Source organism: Tympanuchus pallidicinctus, unplaced genomic scaffold, assembly GCF_026119805.1.
Source record: "Tympanuchus pallidicinctus isolate F22 unplaced genomic scaffold, pur_lepc_1.0 scaffold16, whole genome shotgun sequence".
NCBI lineage: Eukaryota > Metazoa > Chordata > Aves > Galliformes > Phasianidae > Tympanuchus > Tympanuchus pallidicinctus.
This window is the reverse complement of record NW_026294679.1, coordinates 15318013-15332505: the sequence shown is the minus strand read 5'-3', so window position 1 is coordinate 15332505 and position 14493 is coordinate 15318013. Positions and strand designations below refer to the sequence as shown.

Below are 14493 nucleotides of genomic sequence, written 5' to 3'. Positions count from 1 at the left end.
CACATGGCTGTACCACTGAGAGCAATCTGGGCTTCCTCTGCTCTCTGAAGCCTTCTGGGTGGACCTATCAAATACTGGGCTGGGAAGCTCCTTGGGAATACTGGGTGCTGCCCCTCTCCTGAGCATGTGTGTGGCTTCCATTCTTGGGGCTGCTCAGAACATGGCTAACAAACGCCTTGCACAGCCTTGCTTTGAGTGGGGAGCTGGGCTGGGTCCTTTCCATCCTCACTGATTCTGTGGTGACTTTCTCTTGTGGGGAGCTTAGGCCCAATGTGGAAGAACAGAAATTTTATCTGAGATTGTTAAAATAGGTTGAGTAAGAAGGCTGATGGACAGAAAACTTCAAGCCACCTTAAAAAGAATTAACTTTGTCTTCTCAGGAAATGTGAAGCTGTGTTATCATTTTTTATAAGAGGTATTTTCCTATTTGTCTTAATGGACTTCAACTGTGTAAAGAGCTTTAAGATATTTAAAATTGTCAGCTATGTTTGTTTAATGCTGTCAATGAACACTGGACACGTAAAGTCCTCTGCTTGTTCCTGGAAGAATAAATATGTATGAAAAAACGATGCAATAGGTGAGAGGAACAGTTTTTATAGAAGAATGTTTGGTTGGGAAGGTATATGACCGAACTAGTAATCTGTTTGTATTTTTGGTGACTTAACTTGAAAGTACTTTACCAAAATGACTTGAATTTGTTTTCTTTAAAAGATATTATAATATCCTGTTTGAATTCCAGCACACAGAAGATGTGTAGTGAACCTATCTGTCTAACCTTCATGCCTAAGAATATGAATCCACAGGCTACCTTTGCTTGGGAAGAAACTAAAAGTCTTCTCACAGACAAACTTTTATATTCACTTAACTATAAGAATGGTAACTATAAGAATTGGCAGTATTTTTGTTTATTTACAAGGGCTATTAAAGAGGGAATACACAATTTTTGAGACTTTCATTTGGCTCTGCTAAGCCTTTTTCCTAAGGACTACCTCATTTGTATTTCCCTGAGATTCTCTGTGGAAAAAGGAATAGGTTTTTTTTTTTTTCTTCCTTAATCTTCTGTGTATTAAAGACTCTTAAATTTTTTTCAAGTAGACTGCATGTTTTTACTTCTGAGGAAAGAAATGATGTGAAACAGACTATAATTCTAAATATTGTTGTACTGTCACTGAGTACAGAATAGATGGTTCTAGGTGACGGATTCAGTGGTCTTGGTAAAGACTTCATAAACAAGAAGGGTACCACATCATAAGGAGAGCTAGAAACAAGAGGAAATAAATGGTAACATACATTGTTGGTTAGTGTTTTTTTTACTCAGCTTTGCAGATTGTTTGAATGTACTTGCTCACTAACTATTACAGGAAGATTATGCAGGTTTTCTAATTATAACTCACCCCTAGGTGTTCTGTAGTAACATTGACCTAGGATAGATTAAACATTAAGTTGATAGAAGAAACTGGCTTCTCAGTCACTTTTGTTTAGCAGTTCTGGAAAGCTGCATTGTCTTGCTATACATAATTTCAATTTCTAATGTTAGCTCCTTGCTTTCTTAAGTGATTTGATGTTATATATATAAATATTACTAGTAAGTGTTATTGTCACTAGGTTAGAAGGGAGTCTGAAAAGTTGAAATTACATTTTTATCAATAATATTGTTTAGGAATATGAAGCACGGACAGGAAGAATGTATAAGCCTCCACCTCCATCAGCAAGACGTAAAAACATTGAGTTTGAGCCACTTTCAACTACAGCTTTGATTCTGGAGGATCGACCAGCGTATGTATAACTCTGCTGTGGATCTGATGTTGACTGAATTTGTTAGATGTGAAGCTTATCTATGAGCATAATTCTTACACAAAAGCATGTGTATTATTCCATCCAACATAACAAACTAACAAATATCTCCAGAAGAACCTGCAAGCATATGAGAGTATATGCGAAATTTTCTTAACAAAATGGTGGTCACTGATAAGTTATCTGCTGTGTGCTGGGACAGTTTTGTAGGCACCCTTTATCAGGAAAATTACTGAAGACTTACAGATTTCTTCCCTGCCATCTTAGTGTGCACTCCCTTCTCCTTCGCTCTTTCTGGACAATTACTTTCCTAGATCAGTAGGGAAGACTTAATAGTGGCAGTTAGCACTTCAGCAAATTTGGAGGTGGCTTACCAGAAAAAGAAGTATTGGGTAAGTAATAACAGGGGTAGAAAGAATTGCTTTTGAAACACAAAAAAAATAAAAAATTAGTATTAAGCATTTCTAACATGAAGGTACTTGGCCAGTATAGTTAACTGCTTTGTTGGTACCAAGATAAGGAGTTCCTTAAAACTGTTCCTTGCTGTAGTTATGTTCTCTGGGCTACTTAAAAATACAGTTGAATGCAACAAAATGGCAACTGTTGCTACGACAAAAACTGCATTAATTACAAATGAGAACAGTAATGAAAAAAGAGTAATACACTGTTCAATCTGTTCAGCTATATTGCCTTCAGCAGTCTGAAAGAAAGAGGAAGACAAGGTGACTAGGAACACATGCTGTGAGGGAAGCAAATAAATCAAAGCTTTCAGATTACACCTTGAGAAAACTTGTGATGGCATTTGTTTGCTTCAGTTAATTTCAGTTAAGGAATGGCAATTGGAAATGGTTTCGTGGAGATTCTTTCAAGTGGTGCACAAGCTTCTTCAATGCTAAGACAGAAATATCTTGACAAATATCTTGAACAGGGGTGCAGATTTGTATAAAATTTTGTAAATGCATTATTTCCTTTGTCTCTGTGGTAGAGACAAAGACAGTAACAGTATGTGTCTAAGAAAAATAGGAGTGCTATTCCAAGTGTATAGCATGTTGTCATGTCATTCTTGAAAATAAATTCTGCTCTCAGTTAATTCTGACATTTTAAGAAAATAATCAGTTCTACTTGTAAAAAAAAATATATATATATAGAGAGAGAGAGAGAATCTTTTTTTCTGGCAATCAAGATCACTGTGCAACTGGGGAAAAAAAAATTGAAGCAGTCTAATTGATAGTTGTGTAGCATGCATCCTTAATTTTAGCTCTGATGTGATTGGGCTCTGTCCTTTCTTTTGTAATTCCAACTTTCCTTTACCTGTTATTAAACAAAATCTGGTTATGTTTAATTATTAAAATTATGGATTTTAATTATGTTTAATTATTATTAAATTATTATCATATTATTATATAAATTATTACTTATTCATTATTAAAATTCACACATGCAAAAATTGATCAGAATAAATAATTGCATGAAGAACATCAGTATTTCTATATAGCTTCATGGAAACTTCATTTGGACATTGCTTCAAATGTTCAACAAATGCAGTAACTTCAGAGACTGGTGACAGACAAGTAAGAACAAACTCTTCTAGCGGTAGATTATTTTTCTATTATCAGTTGAAAGGAAAAAGAGCTAGAAATATGGAGATCTTGGCTGTACCGCAGTGTGGCTTAAGTGTGCTTTTGTGTCCTGGCTGTGCCCTGGAGGAAGCTGTAGGACAGCAAATCAACAGAAGTAGTAAAAGCCTGGTGGTTCTGAATAAACAGTAATCTTATGCTGTGGTTACTGAAGCACTGATGGTGTGACAACTCCAAAGCTCACTTTATAGAGAAACCAAATTAAATAGGTGTTTTGAAATGGTTCAGTATGTTCTTTGTGCATACTGAATTCAGGAATAACTTGTTTTCAGAAATCTTCCTGCCAAATCAGTGGAAGAGGCTTTACGTCACCGGCAAGAATATGATGAAATGGTGGCAGAGGCAAAAAAGCGAGGTATGTTAACTGCTAATCATCACTATAGTTCTATTTAACTGTAGAGCAAAAATATCTTCTGGCTAGTAGATACAGTAAAGAACAACCTTGTTTAATATTCAGGATTATTTTCTGATACACTAGTGCATATAACTTAAAAGCCCAGCACAATTCTCAATTTTTTTTCCTGTTCCAGCACAGTGAATGTAAGCAGGTTCAAAAATCAATTTAACTTTTTCGTTTTTAAGTGGAAACTTGATAATTTTTTTTTTAATACTTGCATAATGTAATTGTTGAAAAACTTTCTGTATGCTTGGATTCCTTTTTCAAGCAGTGTTGCTGCAGTTCTTGCTGAGAACTAAATTAGAATAAAGCTGACTGCTTAAAGATTATTTTTTTCACAGATATTTGATATCAACTTCAATGTGAAGACAGATGACAACCTTGTTTTTCAAATCAGCTGTATCTGTGAATCTTCCTACTTTCATTAGATCTGCTTTTTAAATGAAACACATTTGTTTCATTTGGGAATGTGGCAATGCATGAATAGTTTGTTGAAAGGACTTCTGTATTCTCATGCCTGTGTTCAGGGAATAAGCTATTTTAAGAATTCATGCTGCATATTTTACTTGGGCTGTTGTCAGTCGGATATAAGCTCCTGAATTCATTGAGCCTCTATGGATCTGTAACAACTTGCTCTGAAAGATGTAATGAGAAATCCAAGGCATATGACAATGTAAATACACTGCAAGAGAAGAGTGAAATCTGGTAAAGTATGAGCTTTGAAAGCCCAGTGATGTGTAATGTTTTAGTATGTGTGCCCTAGTATTCATTAAATTAACAGCTGTTACACACAAAGCTTCATTAAAAGCTTAATGAAGCTGTTCAGCCTCATAAGTTTACCAGGAATGGCAAACTTTCCTTTTTGATTTGTGTAATGTATGCAGAAATAGAAAATGTCATTTCACAATGATTTTTTTTTTTAGTGATGGCAAAGCTCAGTTCTTTCTAGCCTTTTTAATGTGAAGAAATCTTCAAATGATCTAACAAAAGACTCCTGTTTAATGGTTTTGAAGAATGGTTTAACTCAGCACTTGGACAGTTGAAGAAAAATGTAAACTGGGCAAATCTGGCATAGAAATAGCTCCAGGAGATATGAAACTTTGCATTGCTTTTTTATTGTTATTTTGCAGAGTAGAATATGTATTAACTGTTTTGTTTGCATCTTGCATTGTTTTCATAATGTCTGTTTTTTATAGAATTACTTTGATGCTTGCCTACAATCATCAGCAAGAATATTGGTTAGCTCATGTGCAACTGCAATTTACCCTTGATCTGTCATCCACAGTCCACATATTTAGACAGCAGCTGAATTACTTACCTAATCACTTATAACAGAATTTTTAATATGTTTTCTTTAACAGAAATTAAAGAAGCACATAAAAGGAAGAAAATAATGAGAGAGCGTTTTAAGCAAGAAGACAATATTGCTAGTGCTATGGTGATTTGGATCAATGAAATACTACCTAACTGGGAAGGCATGTAAGTGCAATTTTGTTTTATAAATCCAGCAAGCGTAGCTTCTCTCTCCTCTGGAAACAGAGGACCCACATACCTTGTTTTTCTTTCCATTTGTTTTGTGAAGTCAGTTTTTGTTGCTGTTGTTATAGTACAAGATCATTACAGAGCAATGTGAAATGTGCTTTTGGGAGCTCAGTGTTGTGAGGTTTTGGTTTGTTTGTTTTTTTTCGTCGCACTTCAACATAAGCAGTGATCACTGAATTTTGATTTGGGAAGTAGCATGCTATTTTTCTTTGAAGTTGCTCAGTAATTTCAGAAAACAAGATGTGTAAAATGCCTGCTTTTCTTCCCTGCCTCCCTGTTTTAGGCGTGCTACCCGGAGAGTTCGAGAGCTGTGGTGGCAGGGATTACCACCAAGTGTTCGTGGGAAGGTGTGGAGTCTAGCAGTGGGAAATGAGTTAAATATCACTCCTGGTATGCCTTAATGTATTGTATTTTAGTGCAAAATACAGTTGGTAATTTTCAATTGAAATTTAGGATTTCTTTGCATAGAGCTAGGTGTATATTTTACAATTAGACAATCATAACCTGGTAAGTTATGGAAATGGAATTAAAAACTTTTAAAAATATTTTTGTCGTTTAAAAGAATTGAGGGAGAATTGTTTAGTTCATAACTAATGTTTTTGATGAACTGGAAGTGTTCCAAGCCATTCACAGAGTAAAAATCTGGATGGTTTGAAACGTGATTTTCTTCCTGTAATTTGAATATTCACCACAGAAAGAGGCATAAATTTTATGTGGTGGTATTCCAATGGCTAGCTGTACCCATTCAGTAGGAATCTACCTCTCGCTCTCCCCACCCCTCAATGGTAAGAAACAAGCAAGAAAAACAAAGCCAAGTATACATAGCATGGAGACTTTTCTTATCTCGTTGATTTGTTTTTACTTGCAGAACTCTATGAAATCTTCTTATCTAGAGCTAAAGAACGATGGAAAAGCTTCAGTGAAACAAATTCTGAGAATGATGTAGAAGGTAAGACCTTCAGAACGCTAAATAGATTTTTTTATTTTCACAAACACACAGTTTCACTAGTTTGTATGCAATTGCAGCATTAAGAACACTTGCTAAAATATGAATCAAATCTGAGTCATTTCCTACTTGTTTTTGTGTCACGTTGCATTCGTAAAAAATTTAGATGAAATACAAAAAGAAGAGAACTCAAGGCCCAGTCAAAACTATTTTGGAAGTTCTGGAGTAAATGCTGCCACCTTTGCTGTGATGTAAAGAATGCCAGCCCTGGGATACAGAAAATTTGAGTCGTATGAAAGCTAATGAGGGCTCAGAAGGAATGTAACTTCTGCAGCTCCTAACCAGTCAATTTTTGAAAACTTTAGTGAAATCTCCATGCATTTGGTTACCCTTAGCTTTATATATAAAACAGAGTTTTTCCTTAGATCCTGAAAGACTTTATATGCATATGGCAGTTTTAGTCTGAAGCCTGTAGAAATATTTTATAACTTTCAATGACTTCTGGTTTTCCTTGCAGATGTTAGTGCATCTGTTGCTGATCGTGAGGCCAGCCTGGAGCTAATTAAGTTGGATATATCACGCACATTTCCATCCCTGTATATTTTCCAGAAGGTGAGAGTTCTGTAACTTCAGCTATACCTTTAAACATCTGAGTAATTAAACAAGAAGAGTAACCTAGCTAGCAAGTATGGAAAAGTTTTCAGAAGTTCTTGGTGTAAAACTACAAAAGTAAAATTACTTGGTCCTTTTCTACATACAACAGCAAAGAGTCATGCCTTCTCTGATTAGATTAAATTAGGATGCTTACTGTGTTAAAGTGGTTTGTAAGTGCTTGTAAGTGAAGACTAATAAGGCTTTTTCTCCTGGAAAAATTGCATGCAGTTACTGTTGAGTGAAATTACTTGTATGCCAATCTATGAATATTCTCATGGCTTCTACAGAAATCCAGATGCATTTTAGTGCACATTTTCAGGTTTTATAATTTTTATACAGAGATGTGCATGCAAGAATGTATGAAATAATTTTTGCATTTTTGTATTATGATAATTTGTGTTACCAAGAATTAACATGTCCAGTATCTCAGAAGGAAAAGCCAACCCTGCTTGTCCTCATTTTCTGTTACGTACATATTGAATTATCAGTTTGCTGCTTTTCCCTTAGCATCTCAAAACCATACAAGGAAATGTGTAGAACACTGATGGTGTTCTACATGTGAACAAAGCAATAAATCACAGACTTGCTTGTACCTTTCCATACTGTATATACCTACATATATTTATAAACTGGCTTTGAAAAGCTCTTTTTCCCTTTTCTCTTCTTGAATTAGGGTGGTCCCTATCATGATCTCCTGCATAGTGTTTTAGGAGCATATACATGTTACAGACCAGATGTGGGATATGTAAGTATTCTGAAATGTTTATAGCTCAGCAGATGTGCTTAAAATATTTGCCTGTTAGATAAGTAGATCCTCTAAACTTTATGCTACTAGAACCTCAAAACAATTTAAACCTTGGCACTTACTCATTTGATTGTAGTTATGGTAATTCTAAGGGTTAATGAAATAGCTAAAAATGTATTGATATTACAGATGAGAATACTGTTTGGTTCATGCAAGGAACTGTTTTTAAACTGATGTTTTCACAAGGCATTCCAACTTTGACAGAGTATCTACAAAAAAACCTGCAAGCAGCCTTCCAGGAAGAGCTCAGCCTCTTCTATCCCAGTGTTGTTCCCACTGCTGCCATTTTCATAGCAATGCCCTATGATTTAGTAGGTCACATCTTTAAAATCCAGCAACTCCATATTGGTTTTTCTGCCAAAGGCTAATTGCTCCATTGGAGTTTAGTGAGGATAAGATTGTTTGCAGGAAGAACTTAAATATTTAAAAAATAATGATAATAAAATAATAAATCATATCAGCCTACGAAGGCAGCTAAATAACAAATGCTATTCTTGCTTTTAGCCCTGGAGGGATCCTAGGAATGCTTTTCACAAGTTGTAATTGCTTTTGAGCTAAAGAACTTGAGACTGATCTATGCAACAGCATGTTATTTAGCCCAGGGTGTGTTTTCCTCTCTGTCAGATATGCTTACTACTCTGCATCAGTATCTAGCTGGCTTTTCATGTTTAAATTTTTTAAATTCTGTCATCTGTGAAATCATTTTTGGAGACCATAATCTTTAATTGAGATTACAGACTGCAGATTCTGAGACCGCTTGTTCCAGGGTGGAGTTTTAAAGGGCAAAGAAATAATTTTTCATGGATGGGTCTTTGCTTTCTCCCCAGGAAAAGATAATACAACTGCAGCTAGTGTGAATGTTTATGATCACACCTTTTTAATGCTAATGTGGCAGTAAGTTTAGTCTTATTTCTGTGCCCATCCATATCACAAAAAATGGAAAGTTGCTGGATTGTTTCTGATGCATAGCAGTACTTCCCTAGATGGTTAAAATATTAAGTGCATTTTTAGAATGAGGAGCAGGCAGCATAAATGCCTAGAAACAGCAGAATTATCATAATTGCAGCTGAAATTGGTAAAATTATTTTTAGTATAATAAATATTCAGATTATCACTTAACAACTACATGAATGATAGTCTCCACTTACTGCAGGCTGAAGTGGTTTTTTTTTTTCTTGTTGTTTTTTGTTTTTAAATAATCACAAAAATGTAAAAACTTACAGCTGACCACTTGAAAGTAGTTTTATGTATGTGAACAAATACTGTTTGGCAACTGGGAAGATACGTATTGACTGTTCTAAAACAGAATTTTGTCTCAAATCCAAGTTATCTGCCTGGGTCTAAACTGTCCCATATGTGAGATTTTTCCTCATGTCTGCTTTTCTCACAGCTTAACAATGAATTTAAAGCCAAGTTGTGTCTTGTTTCCAGCCTGTGTGGTTTTCATTTTCTTGCATTCCAGGTTCTGGGAGGTTTCATGATTACAAGTCAGGGAACTTCTGTCATGCATCTGAAGAAACATTCATGTTGAAATCTAATTAGCTGCATGTATAGAAATTATTTATCCTTGTTGCTTTTGCTCATCTGGAAATTATGTTTAATGGTGTTTGATGTACTGCAGGCTGTAAAATATTTGCATAAGATGTACTGAGCTTACTCACCTATGTTTGCTCGATGCTTTTCCCACTTGAAGGTACAAGGGATGTCCTTCATTGCTGCTGTGCTCATTCTCAATCTGGAAGAGGCAGATGCTTTCATTGCCTTTGCTAACCTTCTAAACAAGCCATGCCAGCTGGCCTTTTTCCGTGTGGATCACAGCATGGTATGCACATAGTTTTCTGGTTTTGAACCTTAGCATACTTTTGACTTGAAGCATATTTGACTTGTTGATGACTTCTTGTTGTCCTCTTGAATAAAGGAGAACTCTAACCTGTGGTTACAAAATTGAGAATACCAGATACTGATCCATACAACACGTTCTCCTGTTTTGACTTTTCCTCTAGAAACACTTGTTTTCCCTATCCCAGGAAGTCACATTGTGCTATATTGAGATCCTCAAGCCTTGGTGGGATTTATTTTATGACCCTTTCTTTTAATGACTGTTTATGAAGTGCTTTACTGTTTTTGCAGATGCTGAAGTACTTTGCAGCCTTTGAAGTATTCTTTGAAGAAAATCTTCCCAAATTGTTTCTTCATTTCAAATCATACAGTCTCACTCCAGACATATATTTGATAGACTGGTGAGTTCAGAGAACAGAGCAAACCTAATGTTAAAGTGCTGGAACACTTTATATTTTGCTAGTTTGGGCTTTTACTCACCTGTCAGATCTGAGTCAGTAATGCATAACATGAGTAGGGGAGAGGAGGCTACTATGTTGTATTTGTTTATGACTGACTGTAAATGACAAAAAATGATAAAATGAACAAAATCAGCTGCTGAAGAAAGTAAGAGGAGTATATTCTTCAAAGTAAAGGGTGGATGAAATACAGCATGTAGTACAGGAAAGGGTAAACTTGGAAATATAGCAAGCATTTTGAAGTAATGAATATTTGAAAGTACCAAACTATTTTGTATGTAATAGAAGCCAGTAGTGCAGGCATCTTTCAAGTGTGTGTAGTGCTGCCAAATATTGAATGTCTCTTCCAAAGAGCCTGTAAAGTGTCTATTCATATATCTTTATTATATGGGTTATAATTTCCTAATAGTGTTAATTGAATTAGATGGAATTAAATAATACAGAAATGACACGTAATCCAAATACTTGGGAATGAAGAACTTCTGCTGTCATCTGTTGTAGGATGTGGCTTTGCAGTAAGTGGGAAGTCTTAGCAGGAGCTCAGATTATACAGTAGCAGCACTGAGACAGAAGTGTGCAGCCCAGAGTTTATACAGATGTATTATGCAAGTAGTGCTGCTGTATTAAGTCCTAGAATACTCTGCTTCAGATTATTTGTGAGAAATAAAGACTTATTCCTGCATGTGTTTCAAAGATGGCCTTGAGATATTAAGAGCCCCTCTCATGAAGGGAAAGTAGAAGTGATAGCTATTGGTAGGGAGTATTCCATGGTTCCTGAAGCACTTTCCCCTATAAATAATGGCAAAATGGAATACTGTGCTTTATATCAAGGGGACCAAGACAAACTTGAGCGATGTTTTACAGCAGACTGAATTCTCTGCCTGTATATTATGAATGCTTTCTTGAAACAGATTTCTTAATATCAACCACAATTGGACTTTGTCTTTTAATAGCAAAACACCAAGTAGATTTTTCTGATCTTTAACATAATTATAAATTCTAAATATAGTTACTGGATTTTCAGTGCAATATATTTGTAGCAGTGGGATGTAGCGTTCTACTTGAGGTATTTACAGCTTTAGATTTATTTCAAAATCAAACGATAAACAGAGCTGCTAGACTGCATTGTTTAAATAATGGGAAGGATTATGTTCTACGCTTTTGAGCGTTGTGGCTTAAGTTCATATTTGTATACAACACCCTTTTGAGTCTAAAGATGTTTGTAACTTCTCCTTCCTAAAGGAGGTTGTTTTCAAATAGAGGATTTCTTGTAGCATGGAAAGAGATCAGTTTCGGGATGGCAATTCTGAATTGAGAACATGGTAACTTTTGTGTTTGTGAAATACAGACAAGCAGGAATGCTTGAAGTAAGTGCTCTCTTAGCTAATTTAGCTGAGATTTAAAGGAGGTTGTACTTTCATGTTTCCAAGTAGCTTAAGTTATAACTGTGCCTTTTTTCTCACTTGCAGGATTTTTACGCTCTACAGCAAGTCATTGCCACTTGATCTGGCCTGTCGTGTCTGGGATGTTTTCTGTAGAGATGGGGAAGAATTTTTGTTTAGGACGGGGTTAGGAATCCTTCGGTTATATGAAGATATTCTCCTACAGATGGACTTTATTCATATAGCACAGTTTCTAACAAAACTTCCAGAAGATATTACATCAGAAAAACTTTTTAGTTGTATTGCAGCTATTCAGATGCAGAATAGTAACAAAAAATGGGCACAGGTGAGTTTGATGTACATGTGGGCATGAGTGTGTTTTTATATGAACATACATGAGGCACTTCTTTTAGAGGCTGTGCTACTTGCCTGACTTCTAAGTGATAGGTAACGCTACTCATGTGACATTTAGTTTTTAGACTTGTCTCTGATGGGAGATGCATCTTGGTTGTGTATTCAAAGAGAATCTCAATTTTTGTCATTGAGATGGCTACTTTTTTCCCTCTTCTTGGAAAACAAATTCAGCACTGAATATTAATTTGGGGAGCAATAAAATAGTAGTTAAAGAATCCATAGCTTTTAGTACAAAATGCTATGCCATAGGAAGATGAACATGTAAACCAAATTCTATTTGAAATTGACTCAATATAGTCTTAGTCTAAAGTGAATTGTAATAAGACCCAATTGAACAAAAACAAAAGAAAAAATCTCTACAAACAGCTTTGTAGTGGGGCCTTAAAAGTAACTCTCCACCTTCCGTTACCTGTATGGGGATTCCTCCTAGTTCCTGTACGACAAATAATTGGAATTGCTGCTGCTGAAGCCTACAGCTAAGTACAAGGGTGAAGTAGTTGGGTTTGGCAGAAAAGCTGGCTTGTGTTCTTGGCTCAACTCCTAATGTCAGCTGAGATGCAAGGAATAGCTGGAAAGTAAAAGAGGACTTGGGAATTGTTTACCTCGTTGTATCTTCCCATGTCCATGAGATCGGTTTTTTCCTGATTTTCCTAAGATGTTGGAAAAAACTCTTTAGACTTTGTAAGTATTTAGACTTTGTAAGTACTTAGTATTTAGGGTAATTAACTCTTTCCTTTGTAGTGTCTCATATTAGAAAGTTATTTCCATGCTAATATTGTTGTGGTTAATTTTTTTGTAGAACTAACTTTTCTATATTTATTAAATGTGTTTCCAGGTGTTTGCCTCGCTTATGAAGGACAGCAAAGAAGGGGACAAGAACCACAGCCCAGCACTGAAAAGCTAATCATTGTAACGTTGAGGTCAATTGAAAATGTGGAAAACCACTTGATGACGAAGGACTTCTCACATCACTTCTATGTGGAAAATCACTGTAGAAAGTGTGAAAAGTGAGAGAAAAATGATACAGCTCTCAGTGGAGTAATGAACTGATGAAATCTTCGCCCTTTTGTCAGTATTAGCTTTTTTGATGGGAAGATTTGTTTTCACATAGAATACTAAAACCTATGAAACTGAGAAGTAGGGGAGTTCATATTTAATACTTTAAAAGAATCAGCTCAATGCAATAAACATTTCTAGTAACTTCTGTTGGTACTTTAAAAAAAAAATTTTTGAGGCATAACTTTTTTTTACAAATACCACAAAGGCACTTTTTTGGGGGGACGAGGGAAATGCTGAATCTGAAAGGCTCCAAAACTGCTATCCAAACCAAATGCTTTGGTACAAATATTACCTCCAAAACGAACCGTTTAAAAGTATTAAGGACCAAATAAGGTTGTTTGGTATGTTTATGTGCAAGATGGTTACGATTTTGAGAAGGGGTATTGTCTTACTCACTTGTTTTTTTTTTTGTTTTTTTTTTTTTTTTTAAGTTGCAGCTTCATTCTTCAGTCTGGGCAAATGTAATTAACTCAGGAACTGTAGAAGTATTGTGCCCAAGCCTGTTAGAGCAAAAATCACGCAAACTTTAAACAGTGGTAAGACCAGGGCTATTATTTTCAGATGTACGGCTTTCAAAATGAGTGGTGTTAAGCATTTGTTTTGGTGTACTGGTTGTGCAGCTTCTTAAAAATGGGGTGGGTATTCTGTGAAAGGGTTTTGCCACCAGCAGTTTTATTTTGTTGAGCCATTGTTAGCTAAGATACACTAGTATGTAATGGTAAACACTACAAGCTGATGAACTATCTGCAGAATTTGTGTTGGTTTTTAACACTTGAGAGTCATGGAGACACTTCAGAATAATGCAGAGTATTTCTTGAAACTCTCTTATTAGCGTGCAATACTGAAAGCTGAAAGGCATATGGTTTAGAGATTCTTAATTCTTTAACATCGCTTAGCTGTGAGAAATGAGGTCATGCTGTACGTGTCACAGTGGCTGTTTTCAATGCTTTCTACTCTTGAAGATACTGTACACACAACAACTTCATGTTTGTGGGGGTTAGAAATATAAAATGGATAGCACTGCAGGTGAGGAGCACTTGCACTCTTTGGTCCATTTTTTGCTAATATTTACTGTAAATAAATTCCTTACATGTGGGTTTTTGTAACTGGTCCCTCTGTGGAAATCAAGTCCAAATTACCATGATTATGTATTTTTAAGTGCGGGAGGCTCTTGGTTGTCTGGTGTTTAAAGCGGAGTCTGCATAATTGGGGTGAAGATTTAGTGTGGTGTAATTACATTGCTATCTGGTTTAAAACTACGTATATACTATTCATAACATTACAGTTTGAAATCTAAATGTCAGATTTTTTCTTAACTTATGTATTCACTACTTTAATCGGATCCAATTTGTCTTATATTTTTGCGTTATCTTGTACAGTTTTCTTACTTTTCAAGTATAAATCTGTATATAACTGTAAATAGAAGGGACGAAGCCTTCCTTTAAGACCACTAGTAACAATTCCTGTGTAAATAAAACTTACAGCAGAAATGCAGCCTAGTGTGTCTGGAGTGTATTTTTGTTGCAAAGCAAACCGCCCCCCTCCCTTACTGCGCGGTAAGGCTGC

At 35.6% G+C, this 14493-nt stretch overlaps 1 protein-coding gene across 3 annotated transcripts in view; it reads left to right on the top strand.

Moving 5' to 3' along the window:
- The window catches only part of TBC1D12 (TBC1 domain family member 12), a 35871-nt gene extending 21450 nt beyond the window's left edge, over positions 1 to 14421 (top strand). For all 3 annotated transcript variants that reach the window (XM_052677165.1, XM_052677164.1, XM_052677163.1), the window contains 11 exons: positions 1661 to 1776; positions 3704 to 3786; positions 5190 to 5307; positions 5654 to 5760; positions 6239 to 6319; positions 6834 to 6928; positions 7644 to 7715; positions 9469 to 9597; positions 9906 to 10015; positions 11542 to 11800; positions 12704 to 14421. In XM_052677165.1, coding sequence (XP_052533125.1) covers positions 1661 to 1776; positions 3704 to 3786; positions 5190 to 5307; positions 5654 to 5760; positions 6239 to 6319; positions 6834 to 6928; positions 7644 to 7715; positions 9469 to 9597; positions 9906 to 10015; positions 11542 to 11800; positions 12704 to 12772 — 1239 coding nt within the window. In that variant the 3' untranslated portion in view covers positions 12773 to 14421. The remainder of the gene's footprint in view (positions 1 to 1660; positions 1777 to 3703; positions 3787 to 5189; positions 5308 to 5653; positions 5761 to 6238; positions 6320 to 6833; positions 6929 to 7643; positions 7716 to 9468; positions 9598 to 9905; positions 10016 to 11541; positions 11801 to 12703) is intronic.
- Positions 14422 to 14493: the final 72 nt, after the last annotated feature.